The sequence below is a fragment of the Euleptes europaea genome, chromosome 1, assembly GCF_029931775.1.
Source record: "Euleptes europaea isolate rEulEur1 chromosome 1, rEulEur1.hap1, whole genome shotgun sequence".
Lineage (NCBI taxonomy): Eukaryota > Metazoa > Chordata > Lepidosauria > Squamata > Sphaerodactylidae > Euleptes > Euleptes europaea.
The window spans coordinates 133,074,058-133,092,424 of NC_079312.1; the positions used below are offsets into that span (position 1 = coordinate 133,074,058).

General features: G+C 41.7%; 2 protein-coding genes across 2 annotated transcripts in view; one reads left to right on the forward strand and one right to left on the reverse strand.

Annotated features, from left to right (window-relative positions):
- The window catches only part of PGS1 (phosphatidylglycerophosphate synthase 1), a 28,546-nt gene extending 26,071 nt beyond the window's left edge, over positions 1–2,475 (forward strand). Inside the window, exons 8-9 of the mRNA XM_056854109.1 lie at positions 241–365; positions 2,441–2,475. Coding sequence (XP_056710087.1) covers positions 241–360 — 120 coding nt within the window. The 3' untranslated portion in view covers positions 361–365; positions 2,441–2,475. The remainder of the gene's footprint in view (positions 1–240; positions 366–2,440) is intronic.
- DNAH17 (dynein axonemal heavy chain 17) overlaps positions 2,375–18,367 on the reverse strand; it is a 176,662-nt gene continuing 160,669 nt past the window's right edge. The window contains exons 71-82 of the mRNA XM_056848614.1: positions 18,147–18,269; positions 16,538–16,731; positions 12,955–13,103; positions 12,356–12,483; positions 11,070–11,297; positions 9,635–9,826; positions 7,992–8,171; positions 7,415–7,597; positions 6,921–7,103; positions 5,873–6,016; positions 3,760–3,985; positions 2,375–2,622 (exon numbers count right to left, since the gene is read on the reverse strand). Of these exons, the coding sequence (XP_056704592.1) occupies positions 2,375–2,622; positions 3,760–3,985; positions 5,873–6,016; positions 6,921–7,103; positions 7,415–7,597; positions 7,992–8,171; positions 9,635–9,826; positions 11,070–11,297; positions 12,356–12,483; positions 12,955–13,103; positions 16,538–16,731; positions 18,147–18,269 (2,178 nt within the window). The remainder of the gene's footprint in view (positions 2,623–3,759; positions 3,986–5,872; positions 6,017–6,920; positions 7,104–7,414; positions 7,598–7,991; positions 8,172–9,634; positions 9,827–11,069; positions 11,298–12,355; positions 12,484–12,954; positions 13,104–16,537; positions 16,732–18,146; positions 18,270–18,367) is intronic.

Below are 18,367 nucleotides of genomic sequence, written 5' to 3' on the forward strand. Positions count from 1 at the left end.
TTTGGCAAGCCAGTCTGAGATTCAAATCTGTACTCACTCCAGTGGAAAGCTCACTTTCCTGTGGTTCATGACCAGCACTTGATTAGAGGCCAATTGAGATTGGCAGGGATGTGGACTCCTTTGCCAAGAGCCTGGAGAACTTGAATTGTAATGGTAGATGCAGCCCAAGGGTCACTGCTCGCCAGCCAGGATGAGAGCAAATGTTGAAATTGATGTGGAGGTGGTTCCTTTTCTCTCTAGGAACAGGAGCAGCTCTACCTGCGTTCTGGTACTGTATCTGCCTTGACATTTAAGCAGCCCAATCGTTACGTCAAGCTGTGGGTGAAGATGGTAACACCTTTGATTAAGAACTTCTTCTGAAAAAGGTAGGCTGGCCCTTTGGATAAGTTTTCTATATCACTTTTTAAACTGTTGTCCTGCTTGTAAAGATTTAAATCAATCCACAGAAAATTAAAAACACACACACACTTGTCTTTTTCTGAAGCAGTGTTCTCCCTGTACACAATGAAGCCTGGTGCTCAGAGACCTATAATAGATTGTCTTTGTTAATTGTTGCAAGATCTAATCTCTCCCCCCCCCCCCCCCGTAGGTTTCTGGGAAAAGGGTAAAATTATTTATAAAGTAACTGGGGCCCCTCTGTGAGCTGGTGACACTGACCTCAGGAGGTATTTCAGCTCTCTTATGAACTTATGACCACTTTCTGTAGTTACAGATGCTACAGTATAAAATACACATTTCATGCTAATTGTGAATGTGCATAGAAGTTGCTTTTTATTTCAGCAAAATACACAAAAAGTGTCCATTTGAATCATCTAACACCCTCTTCTCGGCACTTTATTGAGAAAGATACAACTTAAATGTTCATCATATTCACAACTGATGCAAGGTGCGTGTATTTTGTACTCTGGTACTCCAGGCCAAAAGCCTATTAAAGGTGACATTTGATCAGTACAAAGCTCTTACAGTTATTGATATCTAGCAAGCAGGAGTATGAGTGCAGGTGCAAAGGGCCATGAATCCACTAGATTCCTACTGTTACAAGATGCCAACTAAACTGGGGGTTTTCATTGTCTTTGATATGGTGACAACCATTTGAAAGTTCTATTTTCATCCAGAATTCCTTTGAAAGTGTGACTGATCATGCAAAGGAATCAAAAGTAGAATGAAATCTATGAGCCCCCCTCCCCCACTGGGGGGAGGAGATCTCCAATTTGTCAAAACTTAGAGAGGAGTTTTGTCTTCCCCAATTCTATGCCCAATAGCTGGGGCACCTTACCGAACCTGAATTTCTTGCAAAGGTTGCCAACCTGGCAACAGGGGCTTGTCATTCATGAATGTTTGAGATAAATGTGCATTTTCCCATGAATGAGAATTTTTTTGTTAGCCCTACCAATTTCAAATGGCTACAGATTGGTCAATCATAAGAGCACCTAAGCAATGGTTATAATGCCCTCCATAACTTCCTGTTTCTTTCCAGGTCTCCTACCTAAACCCCCACTTTTCATTCAACATATCTCGCTCACATTGCCCCTCATGCCTTTACTTGTGTCAAATTCTGTATAAAAACTACTCCATGCTAAAAACAAATCCTGCAAAGGAACTTTTTTTTTCAAATTCAGCTTTTGTGGTGCTTAATTGGGATTACCCAAGCACAGAATTTGATCTTTTTAAGCACCAAGGGCACACAACCTGACTTGTATATCAGCTGATTCCCAAAGAGAGAAGCCAGTGATCCCTTGATTTATGGACTTGTGTGTGCTGCATTCCGGTTTAATGCTTAGCTTCATAAGAATGAAGATTAGAACACTGTTCCTGTCACTCAGTACATATAGCTGGTTGTTAAACTAAAAAGAGCTGGGAAGAGCTTTGGAGAAGTACTGTCTTTGCCATGACTCCCAGTGGAGCATGTGCTTAGGAAGCAACAGAGTGGTAGTGTTGTCTGTGTTGCACATGCATAATGTCCCATAAAATAATTTCTAATACTATGGAGACATCAGGAATATTGGACTTGGGTGTATCACCCTAAGATCAATTCTGAATTATTCTGTAGCAATAAAGAAGCCAGCTGAGCGTGAAGTTGTCAGTTGGATATGAAAAAAGAATCCAGATGGACCGTGCAGATGTATGTACACAGACTTCTTTGTTCTGTTCTGTGGGCTGGTACAGAGCCAGTTCTGGCTGAATTAGTGTCTTGGGTTGCCAGAACGTATGGTAAATGAACTGCTTTATACCCACATGACCAACAAATATCACATCAGACACACTCCCAACGAATGTACTATTTATTGGCAATTTGTAAATTACTGTCTTGGCCTGGACTTCTGGTCAGGGGGATGACATACTGAAGTGGGTAGAGATTTGCTGTCAACTGGCATTAAAATTGTAATAGCAAAGCAACCCCAGCAAGAATCCACTTAGCTGGCTTCTCTTTTGTCTTCAGGTTAAAGGTCCAGACATAGGTGGGGCCTCGCGTGCGCGTCTTGTACACAGGACACTCATACATGTTCTTGGTATCCATGCGGTCCACGGGGATGGCTTTGATGAAGATGACGGGCATCGAGGGTGTCAGCTCTTTCAGGCGTGCATCGGTGATAACGCCAGTCTGAATATCCCAGCGAGCACCTGCAACAAGAAAGGATTCTTGAGACTGGCCTGCTGATTCGTCCCAGAGGACGCTCAGTTTGGAGCAAGCGCCGAGGAAGGAAGGGAGCCCATCAATGTCCACCTTCTGTCTTTAGCTACATGGCTAAAGGTGAAATGCCTTGGCTAAGGTGTGCCTTGGGTACCATCTCAAAAATTTACTTACGCTGTTGGCAGTATTATGACCATAATCTACAAAGTCGGATTCAAGCTCTGTCCTTGCTTTCAGCCTGCAGCAAGGTTATGCTCAGTGTTCCTTTACTGTAGAAAGCTGTGTTACCCTTCTTTGTGCAAGTCCCCTGTTTTAGCCCACTAGGCAATAGAAACATAAGCCCATTGTCTGTACTTGGTTGACAGCAATAAATGGTCAGGCTTCTTTAGCCTCCTTTAAAAATAATTATTACTCGGGGTCGGGGGGAGAGACATTTCTTTTAGATACTACATTCCAAGCCTTATCCACACTTAAAAACGAGAGATTTGAACCAACTCCATTAAGCCATAACCTTTTGTTGCTCTTAAAATTCATCATGCTAAGGACTATAAAGTGGGTATGTGCTGCCCCCTGCTGACATGTTAACAATTAGCAAAATTAAAAAGGCAGCTGTTCAAACTGTGTCTGTTTCTTTCTGGTGGTTGTTGCATTATGGAAATATAGCCCTGTCATTAGTTGAGCCTGGAAGTTCTTTGGGAGAAGAAATGTCCCTCAGTTTCTGGTTGAGGGAAGCCCAGTATTTTCACAAGTGAACACATCCAGCAGCCTGATGCTTCCAGTATTCTTGTAGCTTTCTCCTTTGCTAATGCATTTGACACTCATGAACAGGTAGACCTTCTTGTTCATTAAGAAGCACCTCTGTTTATAACGGCAATGCATGGAAGGCAAATGAAAAGGCCAGGGAATGCTTAGCTTTACACAGGACTGGCGTCAGGAAGCAAAGCCCGGGGCCAAATAGCAGCTCTTAGAGAACAAGCAGGAGAGTGACCTTCTTTCTCTGCTTCTCCATCAGTCCCAAGGAAACAGGTGCAAGGGAAAGGCTATAGATTAGGTCAGAGCAGAAACTACTTGCCTGTGTACTTCTAAACAAAGGCTCTCCATCTCTGAATATGGTAATGAGCTTTTACCTTCCATAAAGAGCCCATGCACATAGGACCCTTCTCGAGGTGGAGCTGTCATATCCTCTCGATTCTTCTTGGTAACTTCCACTGAAAGACACATTCTGTCAAGAGGCCACTCATTTTTCCTAGCCATGGACTGCATGATGGCTGTAAGGAAAGACTGGGGATTAAAGAAACCCGCTAGCCACACTGTTGTTGGTAGGGCAAAATCCGTTGTCCAGGCTTCTAGCTCCTGAAAAGGGAAATGGTAATAGCAGATTATAGCCAAGTATGCTGGCTGACCTACACTCTTCTGCAGTTTGAACTACCTGTGTACGGTATGTCCCAAAGAGATCCATGGTTTGTGTTAGCAAAACTCTCTCCTCCTTTAGTTCATGTTCACCTTGCAGTATTGGGTAGAATAAGAACTCAGCAGTTTGAGCAGTGTGTCTGATTGGGGCACAGGTCCTTTGGGGCTGAAAGTGTGCCAGTGTAAATCTTATTTACCTTGCGCATTAACAAACAGTTTTGCCCTCCACTTTGTGCTTTGTGGGGTTTTAAACATACACCGAGCCCCAAGTGCGGGCAGCCCTTTGCATTCTGTGATCCATTGACCCCACTGTGTGAGTAGAAGGCACTTCTAGTTGTTTATTTTCTCCTTTCTGTGCTCCTCTCTCTGAAAGCTGCTTGGCAAGTTCTGCTGACTTTAAGTCAATTTAAGAGGTGCTACGGGTGGGGCAATGAGCAGCTTCCCCTGTGTGAAAAGAAACTCCTTCACGTAGTGGGAACTTTGGTCCAATCCTGTGTTTCTAGGGATATGACATGGGAAATGGCTGTCACTTTGCAACTAGGGGTGTGGGGAAAAAATCAGGAAATTTTGGATTCATGTATGTTGGACCTGGAAAACTTTGGGATTCCCAAATCCCCATACCGGTATGAGTTTTTTTCCAGTTTTTTGTGGGAGGGGGGTATCTGAAAAAAATTGGCTCCATTATCGCCTATGGGGAATTTTTCCAGGGCTCTGGGTAGGTGGGTGTTTTTTAAGGTAGAGACACCAGATTTTCAACATAGCTGCTGGTGACTCCTTATCAGAACCTCCATGTTTGGTAAAGATTGGGTTAGGGGGTCTAATGTTATTGCCCCCAATGATGGTGCCCCATCCATCCCCATTGTTTCCAATGGAGGAAACATAGGGGCCCATAAAATTGGTCTCCCTGACCCAACCTTTGCCAAACTTGGGGGTTCTGTAGGGAGAGTCACCAGCAGCTATGCTGAAAATTTGGTGCCTCTGCCTTAAAAAACAGCCAGAGCCCCGGAAAGATTCCCCATAGGCTATAATGGAGCAGAATGGGGATTTAAACTTTAAAGTGTTGTGGAGTTTGGCACGAATGTGCCAAAGTGGGTTTCTACTGCTGTAGCCAGCAATCCCAAAATGATCCCAGAAAAAAGCCAATTTTTTTGGCTTTTTCGAGATCGGGATTACTGACTACAGTTTTAAAAGCCTTTTTTTGGGGGGGGGGCGGTCGGCTTTACTGAACGCACATCCCTGTTTGTAACCACTGGTACCTGTATAGGAACATCTTATGCAGTTTTGTGTGTGTTTTCTTTCTTCTGCTTTATTTTGGAAGTTTGGATTTCTTTTTTTAAATCCACCATTAGTGATAATGAAGCACAAAATAAAGCAGAGAGCTGGGGGGAAATGGGAAGCTGTGAAGTTGACCAAGTGCCCTTCCCTAACCACAGTGGGCCTTACGCAGACGCCTTCTCATTGCTTTCATCTAGTTTTGCTCACTTAGCTAAAACTGCTGGCATGTTTATATTTCTGAAAAACCTGCCAAATCAGCATTACCTGATGTGCACATTTCCAGACCTTTTGATTAGCAGTATCTCCAAATGCTGCGAGGCAGACTCTTATATGCAGCCACAACAGTCAATTGTTTTTGTTAATTTCATCAGTATTATGTTTTTTATTGAAGTCAGTACAACAATCATTAGCCATGACAGTTAACTTAAAGACCACAATGGTTCAACTAAAGAATTATTATGAATTTTTTGTGTGGAAAAGTTGCCAACTGCTTGGAACACTGAAAACTTGCACTTAAAGAAATTGGTAGGCTTTAACCATGGCAAATCTCCTTACCCTGATCCGAAGCAGTAGGTCAGCGTACCACGCTGCTAAGCCAAGCAAAGATGGATAGGCACGGTTTGCCCAGGAGTCAGGCATATTATCATAATACAGGGCATTTGACAGGTCTTCCATGTCTGTTGTGATTGTCAGCTCTCCCTGAAAGGCGGGGAGGGGGGGAGAGGTGAGACTTTTAATTGGATTCTTTTATTATCATAATAACTTGGGCTATATAGTCCATTTGGCCAATTATCAATGTAATCTTAACAAAAGAGTGTTCCTCTTCATCTAAGATTCTGAGTGCTTTGGGGCCTTCTCCAGATGATGCTATATGGAAACGTGTTAGCTGGATGAGCATCTTTGGGCTTTACAGCTCCAGTGTCAAAGTGCTTATCCTATTTCTGTGAGCTGCTGTATGTAGGCCCAGCTGCCTTGGCCCTTGCAGCCAGGGAGTTTCCCCAACTGGTCAGCTGCAGCAGCATTCTCTTCAGTTTTCCCCTGAGGCTGTATGCTCCCCCTCTTCTATGACAGAACACAAAGCCTGGGGGGGGGAGGTGCAGCACACCAGAGTTACCACCTTGAAGCCAGTCTGCTTCCTGTAACCCACCCACCCACCCCCACACACACTCTAATGTAGAGAATGTGCAAGAATGTTCATGTCTCCAGGCAGTGAATTTCCTTTGCTCTGAATTACATAGCTGCCTTGAGCCGTAAGGAAAGCCTGGATATAAATGTTCTAATACATAAAATTAATAAACTACCTGCTAGTAAGTATGAACTGAATCTGAGCAAATAGCACTGCTCAGTTTTCAAGTGTACGTAAACACTGTGGCATAATCAGTTTTTTGGCAAGGAAAACAGTATTATTTTAGTAAATGAAAAGTATCATTGCCTACCAGGTAAAAGTGTCCTTCAGCTAGAGGACCAGGAGAGACAAAAATCAGAGATCCGATGAGTTGGCCTTTAGAGTTGGTTAAGAAATGGTCCATGTTGTTTCTAGGTAAGTTGAGGACGTCATTAAATCTGTTGTTCCAGTACTAGCAATTGCATAATAAGCACCTACCTTCAACCCCAAGTTTAATTCCTTCAGAGAACGTCTAATTTCACTGGTAAGGATGTTCATGCGTTCGCATTCCTGGAAGGCAACCACCACATATGGGGTCTTCTCTTGTGCTTTTGCCATGATTTCTACCATATTGAAGGGCTCTGGAAGCCGATCCATGATCTCATCTAGCACAGATTTTACCTATTATACAGAAGACCAAACATACATTTTGTGGTGCATAACGTTTCAAAAACGCTCTGCAAAATATTTTTTTTAAATCACTAGAATAATAGATATGTTCCAGCAGGAGGATAGCCTTCAGAGTAGAATATCCCAAATTTCTTTGGGCTCAAAGAAAGCTAAGTGATTTTGCTGATAGAAAGGACAGAATTGTAGCTCTTCAAGTCAGTGCAAGCTTATTGCACACAGTCAGAATGCAATGTTAGGAGAACTCAAACAGCAACACGGTACTAGAGATCCATTTCAGAAGAAAAAGATATCCCTTTCCCTACCTTTTCCTCTCTGGATACACCAGTCCCTCCTCCACCATCTGACTCTTTGGGCTGCATTTCCAACACGGTGCGGAAAAGTTTCTCTGAGGTGATGGTGAGGAAGCCAATTTCGGCATTAGGATGAAGCCCGTATAGGTAAGGACTCTCTGGTGGGAGATTCTCATCAATATATTCATGATATCCCTATAAAACATTAGATATATGCAATCTTAGAGGTTATGTAGTGTTAGTTACTTCTCAGTGGGTGTTCCAGCTGTGTAACCCAGTCAGCACATCCTTAACTTTATGCTGGCTTCCAGTTCACTGTGTGCTTGTAACAATTCTTGCCTTTCTCCTGGCTATTTCCCCAGGGAGTTGTATCCAGCTTGCCCTCCAATATAGCCTTTCCCTCCATGGCTGGCTGCAGTGCTGTCTTTGTTTGCTGTCATCTACCTTTCTTTTTTCTCCTGCAACTACTTTCTCCAGACCTTTATTTCTGATCAGGCAAATCTCTTGTATAGGCCACAACCTCACTGCCCTGGCCCCACCATGATTCCAGGCACAGCAGGTTGTAAGAATAACTCCCCCGTCTTCTCACCTTGTAGTCAGAGTTGGGTGGTATGAGGAATCCTGGTGCCAGGAACATTTCTCCCTCTAACATTTCCATGCGGATGTATTCACCCAGGTAGGTCCTGCATAGTCTGCGATCCCAGTCATCTGTGATGTGCCCCCCATACATGATCTCACCAAAGAGGTATCGTAAGTCATCCCAGGGAACCTAGGGAGAGACACCAACTCACCATGGAGGAATGAACCCTCCCGCCCCCAGCCTGGAATGACACTAGCTGATGACTGAAATAATAAACCACTCTGGCTGTGTTATAAGTAAAAAAAAGCACTTATATAAGTAAGGGAACTTTTTCAGAAAACAGAATTTCAGTGCTTGCTTTGCCTTAAAAACAAAATTTTGTTCCTTGTATTTTCAGAGAAAAATATTGAAAATAGATTGGCAGCATTGCAGCCATTTTGGCTCAAAGTTAGATTCTGTGGAAATTGCATTACTTCTCCCATTCTGGCCTAGGATGGCAGGGAAGACTTGAGAAAGGCTTGTGTGAGCGTAGCATGCTGGACAAAGGCTTGTGTGAGCGTAGTATGCTGGAAGAGGTTTGGAGTGGGTTAATAAAATGGTTTTCATTCTGTTTACATGAAACCACAGTAGACTGCACATAACTACTTAAGCCCAGCGACAGGGGAACTTCCCAAGCGTCCCAATGCAGATTGCTCTGTTCTCCTGACATTGGAAGCAATCCCAAATTGAAAGATGCATTTTATTTTGCTCTGCCAATACAGTCTTGGGAGCCCCAAAATGTTAAGCTCCCTGAGTGCAAGCTGCTCTTGTTGATGTTTCTCTGTCCCAAATGTCTGCAGTGTTCTGGTTTTCTCTTTTTTTAAAAAACCCATAATTTTATTTAAAAAACAAACCATCATTCCCATACATACAATATAATCCACCTTCCAGGGGCATCCTTTTAAATTTATCATTACAAACTTACAGAAATAATAATAATAAAAATCGAAGGGAACAACGGCCTATTCAACTCTTATAATATGCTGCTTAATCTTAACTATATCATTAGTATTTGTCATTTCTACTTATTCATTTAATCTTCAATCAGCTAATATTCTTTATTTACCATTCCATATGAGCTATATCACATATCCATTAAATATATCATCTAATATTGCTACTCGTTATTTTTTATTTTCCCCATCCCCCCGCAAAAAAATAAGCATGAATATACCAGAACCCCACTTTACTTAGTTATAGTTGGAATTTTATATAGTCAAAGTAAGATGACCATTTCTTCTGAAATTCTTCCATTGATCTTCCTTTCACCAAATTAGATAATTTTGCCATCACTGCGCATTCTGCCATTCTATCTTGCCACTTTCCCAATTCTGGAATCTCTTGTTTCCTGTTCTTATTTTCTCATTGCTGGAATATAATCTAGAATAATAATTCATTGTCGTGGCTTCTGTGCAGCCCCACATGGGAACTGCGCTTGTGGGGCTGCACAGAAGACTGCTCAATGAACAGCAGTTACAGGTAAGTGCAACTGTGTTTTCTCCATGTCCTCAACGATCTTGACAGATCAAACAGGGAGTGCATTGATCAGACCATTGGGGTTACGGGTTAACATTTACGTTGCCATGTAAATAATTTAGTCAGTGCATCCTTACCCTCACATTGGCTTCTAGGTAATTATATAGTACATTGACAGAAATGGTGAGATCTCCATTGTTAAAGGGGTAAGACCTGTTCCATCCTTGAGCTCCAAATTTTCGCCGTTCTGCCACCACTGCATGAAAGTAGCAAAGGGCAAACAGAATGCACTTGAATTCAATTTCTTTGGTGCACATTTCCAGAGTGTCCTAAAGGAGGATGCAAAAAAGAAATAACCTGTGCTTTTATACAAGAATGAATATCACCATACATTTGTGACATTTAGAGGGTTGGATGTAGTCAGCTTTTTCACTCAGGCTCACTTAACTCTCCTCATTCAGCTTCCATTCCACATAGCTTTTATTTATTCAGGTCTCACGATGCCAGCATGGCCTTTCTGTTGGACAAATAGGACCCCCTCCTCCCTTCCTACCAATGGGGAAATTGGTTGGACCTAACCCAGTGACTCAGGACAGGGGCCCAGAAGCAGGCTGGAGGCCACCAATAAATTATTTTGATCTGTAATTGGCAAATATTTAAAAGTAAAGTCTGATCTAACAAGATACTCTTGTTGCTTGAATGCCCAGACAATATTCTAGAAAATGCTTGCAGCTGTTGAAAGTCCAAAATCAGGAATGCACACAATTTGGAAGGAAGAGGTAGGCGCCAGAGCCACCACTAAAGCTAGCTGTAGCTTTTGTGGCGTGGGCAGTCTCCGTGGATATGGCGAGCACCATCTTGTGTGGCAGCCCCTTTGCTCCCAATTCCTTCGCTGCTTTAGTGCCTCTTAGACTGTCCACCATTACCACCACCACTGGGAAAAATTTCCACGCAAAACCAGGAGATTGGTCGTTTGAAAATTCATATTGATATGCATGTAGCCTGCTTACTATAGTTTGCGTGAAGAAGCTGATATTTTGCCAATTCCCCCCTTCATGTTGCTCCTAAGGGTCCCTCTCCCCCAGGAGCAGCATTTAGGGGGCATTTTGGGCCGCCATGAGAGACGGGAACAAGGACAAAGTCATGCTACCATGCACAAATCTTTTAAATGGAATCCAACCCATAGAATTTACAAGATGTTGCTGATCCCTAATCAGATGACAGGACAGGCTTATTTTAGCTTCTGGTTTTAGTCCACACCATATATTTTTCTTAAGCACAGCCATGCCATTCCTCTCTGCCTAGAAATCTGTTTGTTGCCCTCTGCTGTTCCAGCTTTGAAAAGTTTAGAGCACCTAACATTTCCCCAGAATCAGACAGTCTGATCTGAAGGCAAACCACCATCACATAGCATAGCAGCAAATGTGAGTTAAATATTCAGAATACAGGGAAATTACATTGATCATTTTGGGGGAATGGCATTTTTTAAGGAGGCAGAGAAAAACAATTGCAGTTCTTCTGTTCAGTTGTAATTGGGACTGAACCTGAGTCCAAACAACAGGGCCTGCTTACCTGTGTAAAGAGATCAAGGGCTTTGTGTAAATTGGCATGCATGCCTGTCGGAGGTTCATTGGTGATTTTAATGGCATTTTCCAGGAGCCCCTGAGGGATAATATGAGAATCTGGGCTGGGAGCAGGTTCGGCGCTCATGTATACTCGGTAGTCGCCGTGGCTGCCGGTGCTGAAACGTTCAACTTTCTTATCCAATGTGCTCAGCCACTTGGATACAAGATGTATGTTCTGTGAAGGGTAGGCAAGTCAACATGTTGTTTGCTGCTAGTTAAATTTAACTCCTTTTCTTCAGAATCATGTTTACTTATAAGGTCTCATGATGTGACTGCAGAGCTACTTTAAATTGCCTTTGCCTCCTGCCTTGAGGAAATATAACCCAAGTTCAGATATTATCCATCACGTGCCCGGCTGTAATGAGGCTGTGCCTTGTGTGTTGATCCAGCTATTTGGCTGAAATTTACTTGTACCTTGTGGGCCTTACTGATGCCATATGCTATTCAAACACTTTTTGATAGTGTCCTGAAGGTAGCATGCAGCAAGAGCCTAAATGGGGGCAAGAGTGGAGTGAGGGGTTTGGTGGGCTGGCTGATACATCCTTTGTGCTTCAACCAAATTCCAGCCCTCACTGCACTAAAGCTGCCACTCCAGACTTGGGATTTTTTTAAAAATGCGGTCTGGGACAATAGCATCCTTTCTATATGCCAGGGTGAGGTGGGGAATCTCAGGCCTTCACACTATGAATACTACACTGGAGGCATGAAGGACGAGGGAGGGGATCTGTTCATGACCTTAAGGCATGGGTGTCATTTTGGCACTGGATGCTTCTGGGTGAAGACTGCAGCAGTGTTCTTGGTCTTCAGACTCTGCCATACACCACTGGCTTGTTTGGGGGCCTAAAACTTGTTTTACTTCATGGACTTCCAACATATACCAGGGAAATGGATCAATTTACTGCAGATCATTTCTAGATCAGGTTATAGAGGCTTTGCATATCTCCAGTAACTACTCCGGAAAAGTATATTAGTTACCTAACAAATACTCTATTGCAGCGGTTCCCAAACTTTTTGTGTCATGTAGTACTTTTCAGGAGAGAAATTCGTCACGGAGCACTAATTTTCATCTAGTACCTAGGAAACGTTTCGCGGAGCACCAAGTGCTCTGTGGAGCACAGTTTGGGAACCGCTGATCTATTGAAATCGTGAATGCAAGGGAAGCCTGGAGCCTTGTAGTACACCAGACAAAGCTATAAGGTGAAATCAAGAGGACACTAGTTTGCATTTTAATACCTGAAGAATGACCCAATGCCCTTCTGCTGCAGCCACATCTAGAGCATTTTCCGCCACGATCTCTTGTCCTTGTCCTAAGGACACATTGTGGATTTTCCCATTGTCTATGGTGAAGCCCAGCTTTTGACCTAGAAGAATTATTAGAATTATGGTTGAAGGCAGCAACTGTTACATCTGAAGCTGGCTTCCCCCTGCCCTCTTCTCCTCCCTTCCCTTTCCCTGTCTCTCTTTCCCATTTCCCTTTTCGTCTTTTTCCCTATCCCACCTCCTTCCTGCTGAAGCATGACACCATAGTTGGCCGACAGCCACTGAAATAACATCATTCCTTGGTTGGAACTAATATGGTGCCAAGTAGTCGAACTATTATTTTCAGCATTATTTTAAATTTAATGGTTTCAAATTGTTATTATATTATTCATTGTTGTTATGTACATTGATGTTAGCCGCCCTGAGCCCAACTTGCTAGGGGAGGGCAAGATATAAATAAAATATTACTAATATTATTAATTAGAATGCTGTGCTTTCATTGTCTGCCCTTTCTGTTTAAAGCCCTTCTCATGTGCTGCTGGTCACTTATTGAAGAGGGTTTATTGGCTTACCTAGTGCTTCAACATCCTTTAGTGGATCGACTCCTGGAGAAAGGATAAAGAATATTGGCGTAGATTGGCTGCTTTCTTCATAGGACTTGGAGAATTCAACACTTCGTCCTTCCACAAATTTACTCCCCATCTTCTCCTCCACAAAGTTCCTGAGAAAAGTACATGGGGACTGAAATGGTTCAGGTGAACATCTTAGCTAGGGCTGTAACCTTGATTACTCAAGGAGGACTTCTTTAATGGTATGAAAATTATTCTATTAGTCAAGTTTGCCCGGATCAAAACAAAGCTGAGGGAATGAGAGAGGAGGAGAATGAGTCTTTTGCAATGACTTTTGCAAATGCTCCCTTCTCAGAATAGGAGCCTGGATTTGTTTTTACTTAATTGGATCAAGCATTCCTTCACTGGACAAAGAATTATAATACAGCCTGACAATAGGACTCATTTGCTTGGAGGACTTCAAAGCCGTGACAGGGAAAGAACAGCATGCCAGAATGCTATGACGGAATTCAGGCACATGAAAAGGAGTGCTTTTATACTTGACTTCTCCCCACATCTGAGCTCACTTTCCACATTTTGAAACATAGTTTAAATTAGGTCTTATATTGGGATGGTAAACAATTATTTCCTCAGGTTTAACTCAGGCTTTTGGGTAACCATGATTCTAACTTGGGCAATCACTGACAATACATTCAGAAGAAACATGGTAAGTGTACATAATTAAGATGAAAATGTGCTGAACAAACTGCTAAAAATATATGCCTCTAATACTTCTTTAGAATATTCATACTTAAGGGTCTTTTCCAGCTTTCTGGGATCTTCAATGTGCGTAAGAATGTAACAAGATCTGTGCTGGATCACACCAGTGGTCTATCCAGTCCAGCATCCTGGTCCACACAGAGGCTAATCAGCAGCTCCAGAGGGCCAATGAACAGGGCAGAGAGCCTAAGGCCCTTTTCTGGTGTGGCATTCTGGCACTGGTACTCAGAGGTTGTGTGTCTCTTGACTATGCAAGCTTCTTTAGTTACCAAGGCTAATAGCTGTTGACTGACCTGTCTTTCATGGATCTCTCTAACCTCCTTTTAAAGTCATCACTATGTCCATCACTATGTCCACTGGCAGCGAATTCCACAATTACATGTTAAAGAAAGTAGTTTCTGCTAGGGCAGCTGAGCGAAGCAGTCGTCTCCCTGGGGGCTCCCGGAAGGGAACCAAGAAACGTCTTAAATAGGGGTGTCAACGCGCCCCTCCCGATTCCTAAATAGTGGAATGGGTATCAGGAAATATCCTGCAGCCGATGAAGAGCGGTTTGACTCCTGAACTCTCTGAGTTTTACGACTTTGGAGATTCAGTAGCAGTCCCACCAGCTTGAGGGGTAATAAATCGCCGCAGACGTCTCTTTGGAATTTAGGCTTCGCTCTCCCCTATCTATTACCATCTAGCAACTATACAGAAGCAAGAATACCTACTCTCCTAAAATATGAGTAAGTTTAAAAGAACTCTTTTGTTTTACCTGGATTTGGAAGTCCCAGGAGACTGCTAAATACATCTGCTGAAACTGTATCTCCCCACTCAATGTTTAAATGACTCTTTAAAAACAAGAAAAGATCAGATAACCCGGCAGAAATCTTATCAATTTGATCAGTGGGAAGACATAACAACTAAGATTTTTGAAAGACGCTTCAGTTGCCAATCAGGAACTGCTACATATAGAGGGGAGGGAGGGATGGAAGCCTCCCCCACCCCGAGGAGTAGTCTTTCTAACTAAACAAAGCCTTCCTGCCACGTCCTTCCCGGAAACAATCTATCATTGTGAGAGAGCCAGAGAACTTGGAATCGGAAGTGTGGTATTGGTGTGTATCTGGCAAATATTTCCCAAGTTCCTGATCACAAAGAATGGAATATCTGATTACACAGATGGAACAACTCTCTGCTTTGATGAACATTTCATTTCAATTCATTAATCAAAAACTAGACATCATCTCAGACGATCTTAAAGACATAAAAACCCAAATTATCACAATGAGATCAGAGGAGATACTAGAGGGCCCTCTAGTTGACAAGAGAGATGAAGAACAGAAGAACCCTGCAAAGAAAACTAGGAATTACAATAAACAATCTGCAATAGCCCATCTGACAACAATGGATTTGAATGTGAGTGATTTTGACCTCTGTCTCCTTAATCTGCCTGATGAACCTTTCAACACCTGCTTGGAGGACTTAATGAATAGAAAAACGGGCTGTCAGGATCTTTTTCTTTGAATTTGGGATGGAAGATATTGCAACATGGATTTACTATGGAAATTATCTATCTGCAGAAGAGACTTTACCAACAATCTCCAAGGATGCTCTTCGATGATTATTGTTAATGTGGAAAAGAAAGAAATGCTGGAAATTCCGGACAAAGGGACTAATTTAAAAGAGTCTAGTTTCTCTTCTGGATAAGATAGAAATAGAACTATATATGATATCAATTTACTAGAAAAACAATATGTAATTAAATGAGTGTTAGGGAGAAATGGAGGACTTACAAAATAATTTTTAATGGAAATATTAAAATGCTTTTTATTATACTAATCCATTTATTATTAGTGAGATTTACTATTTTTCTTCTTCCTTTTATTCTTATTTCCTTTTTTCTTTTTTCTTTCCTTTATATGAACTATTAATCTTTTTTTCCCTTTGGAAAATATAAATGTCAAGAGATCAATAAATATTAACAATAGTATTAGGATTAGAATTTTGTGCAAAAGAGACTACTAATTTATCACAAGATGAAGGGAGGTGTAGGGGAAGTCAACAATTTTTGATTATATATAAATATTTTTAACAATGTTACCTATTTGTTTTTACTTTTTACTGTTTATGTTATTGTTAAACCATGTGATTAATAACTTCGGAAAAATAATAAAAAAATTATTAAAAAAATAATTAAAAAAACATGTTAAAGAAAGTAGTACTTTCTTTTGCCCATCCTGAATCTATTGCCCATCAACTTCATTGGGTACTAGTTCTAGTAGTACGGGAGAAGGAGAGAAAGTTCTCTCTGTCCACAACTGGAATGTATCCCTTCCCTGAGAATTTGGCCATATGAGATCTATGTACATGTGTATTGCAGAAGAGACAGGTTGGTTCATCTGCATTTTAAATTAGACTTGGGAATGTTCCAGACCATGTTTTAGTATGCCACTAGAGTATCTCAATGACACATTCCTATTTCCTGCTGCACTATCTGCTCTGTGATGAGGTGATCTTCACTTCTTTTTTCAGTATTTTTTATTAGAGTTTTTTAGGATATAAAAGATAAAAAAAGGAGAAAAACAAAGGGGATTTACATCACTGTCTAGCAAGAGCCCCATCTTCATTATTCTTGAAGCCCCATTTATTTATGGCATTCTACCATGATTACATATTATTCTATTCAGCTCTGTATATTAAAACCCAAAATTGCCTTTATATATACTCTGTTGGTTAATATTAGTACTGATAATCTTCCAATAAAATCTAACAAAGTGGTCTTCACTTCTGAGTGTGAGAATCCTATTCTCTCCTTCTCTCCAAGCTCTTGAAAGAGCATAATACATACTTGACTGCATAAGTCATGCGGTCTGGCCTCATGCATCGCATCATGCACAACTTCTGCAGGGCTGACTTGTTCTTCCATTCCTTGGGGAATACTTCCTTCTCAGGGGTCTCAGACTCTACGAATTTTTTCCACCGCTTAGCAGAACCTTCAATATCACCGTCCAAGTTCTTGAATTCATCCATTTCAGAGAGGACCTGAGAGTACAGGAACATAGGCGATAGTGTTGGTACCTCATACTTCAACAATTTGAAACCAGTTTATGGCTGTTTTTATTGACGGTTTTTTATGATGTTATGCTTTTATTGTTTGTTTTTTATTCTGTTAGCTGTCCCCAGAAGTAGAGACAGCCTATAAATCTCCTAAATAAGTAAAAGTTCATTCTCTAACTGCACATATTTTCAATCCGTATAAGCAAGCCTCCTTCTCCAGTATTCTGTTAATACCTTCCTGAATTGCTAGAGTGTGACTTCTACCAGCAGAATTGTGAAGATACAGAGAGTACTTGTATTATATACCTCCCTAGGATAGAAATCTTGCATTGTGGAAACAGCTGGGAAAAATAGGATTCAAAAGCTCTGATTTTATTTCAGCGAAAACAGTATGAAATAGGGTCATTTTTAATGCTGATTCTAACCACTGGTGGATAAACCACCATTTGTATTCTTACAAAAGTGTAATTCTAAACATCAGTTTTATTGAAGACCAGGAGTGTTCCGCATTTGGTGAATGCTTCACATATTGTTATGACTAGTTGATTGCAGACATGGATTTTTGCCACCTTCCCTTTCATCCTGCATCCCCTGCAAAACTGGTGCTGGTGGCCAGGGACTCTCATAGATAACAAACAAACACGTGCATCCTAGAAGGGAGGGAATAGATGAAGGGGCTTTTCTCTCCCTCTTCCACAGCCTCTTCCTTCAGCAAAATCTCCACTGGTGAAACAGGGAGGTGGGGATAGTTCACATTTTCTCCTCCTCCCTGCAGCTTTCTAAGTTGCATGGCTTTTTGTCCACCTGTCCTCTGATACCCCCAGCATGGGCATTTTGGATATTTTTGTGGGAAGGGAAAGGAGTGAAATCTGCATTTTTAAGCATCCCCTCACTCACAGGATCCAAGCCTATATTGTAAGAAATTTTCACTGTTGCAACAGCATTAAGGGAATGCTCTAATTAAATGGATGGTTTACATAAACATGAGATAAATGAGAACATAGTGATTTTTCAGTGGATGAATACATGGTGTGCGCACTTTAAGAAGCTTACTGTATCTAATCACAGACTGATGGAAATGGAGCTAAGGCCATTTTTCCACTCGGGTATTCTTTCACCAGTGTTGCATATTTACTGCTGCACATACATTTCTTCCTGACCTGCTTTACATGCATCCATATTATGTACACCTCTGCCAACACGGTGGTTTTTCTGCCACTTTGATTTACTGGTATAATGCTTCAACTGACCAGAGTAAACAAGTGTAAGTGTAGTTAAATGTTCCTGATTAAGTACCCATCAATTATGGAGTGTGCTACTGGATCCTACAGGGTTGTATTAGGTCTGTCTGAGTTGCCAATATAATAAGTAGCAGGACAAAAAAAACTTTGCAAACAAACCTTAATTCCACCCCATCCTTGACTTAATAAGAAATCCACTGGAGAAGCTAATCCAGCTTTAAAAGGAAAGCGCAGGAGAAAGTCCAGTTCCACTGGATTCACTTCTTTCTTCACTAGCAAGACCTAGAGTGAAATCAGATGAAATTAGGGCTGCGTTTCCCATTGGTGGAATAGCAGCTGTGGCTCTAGTCCTGCGTTTGCTTATCCCAGTAAATTCGCTT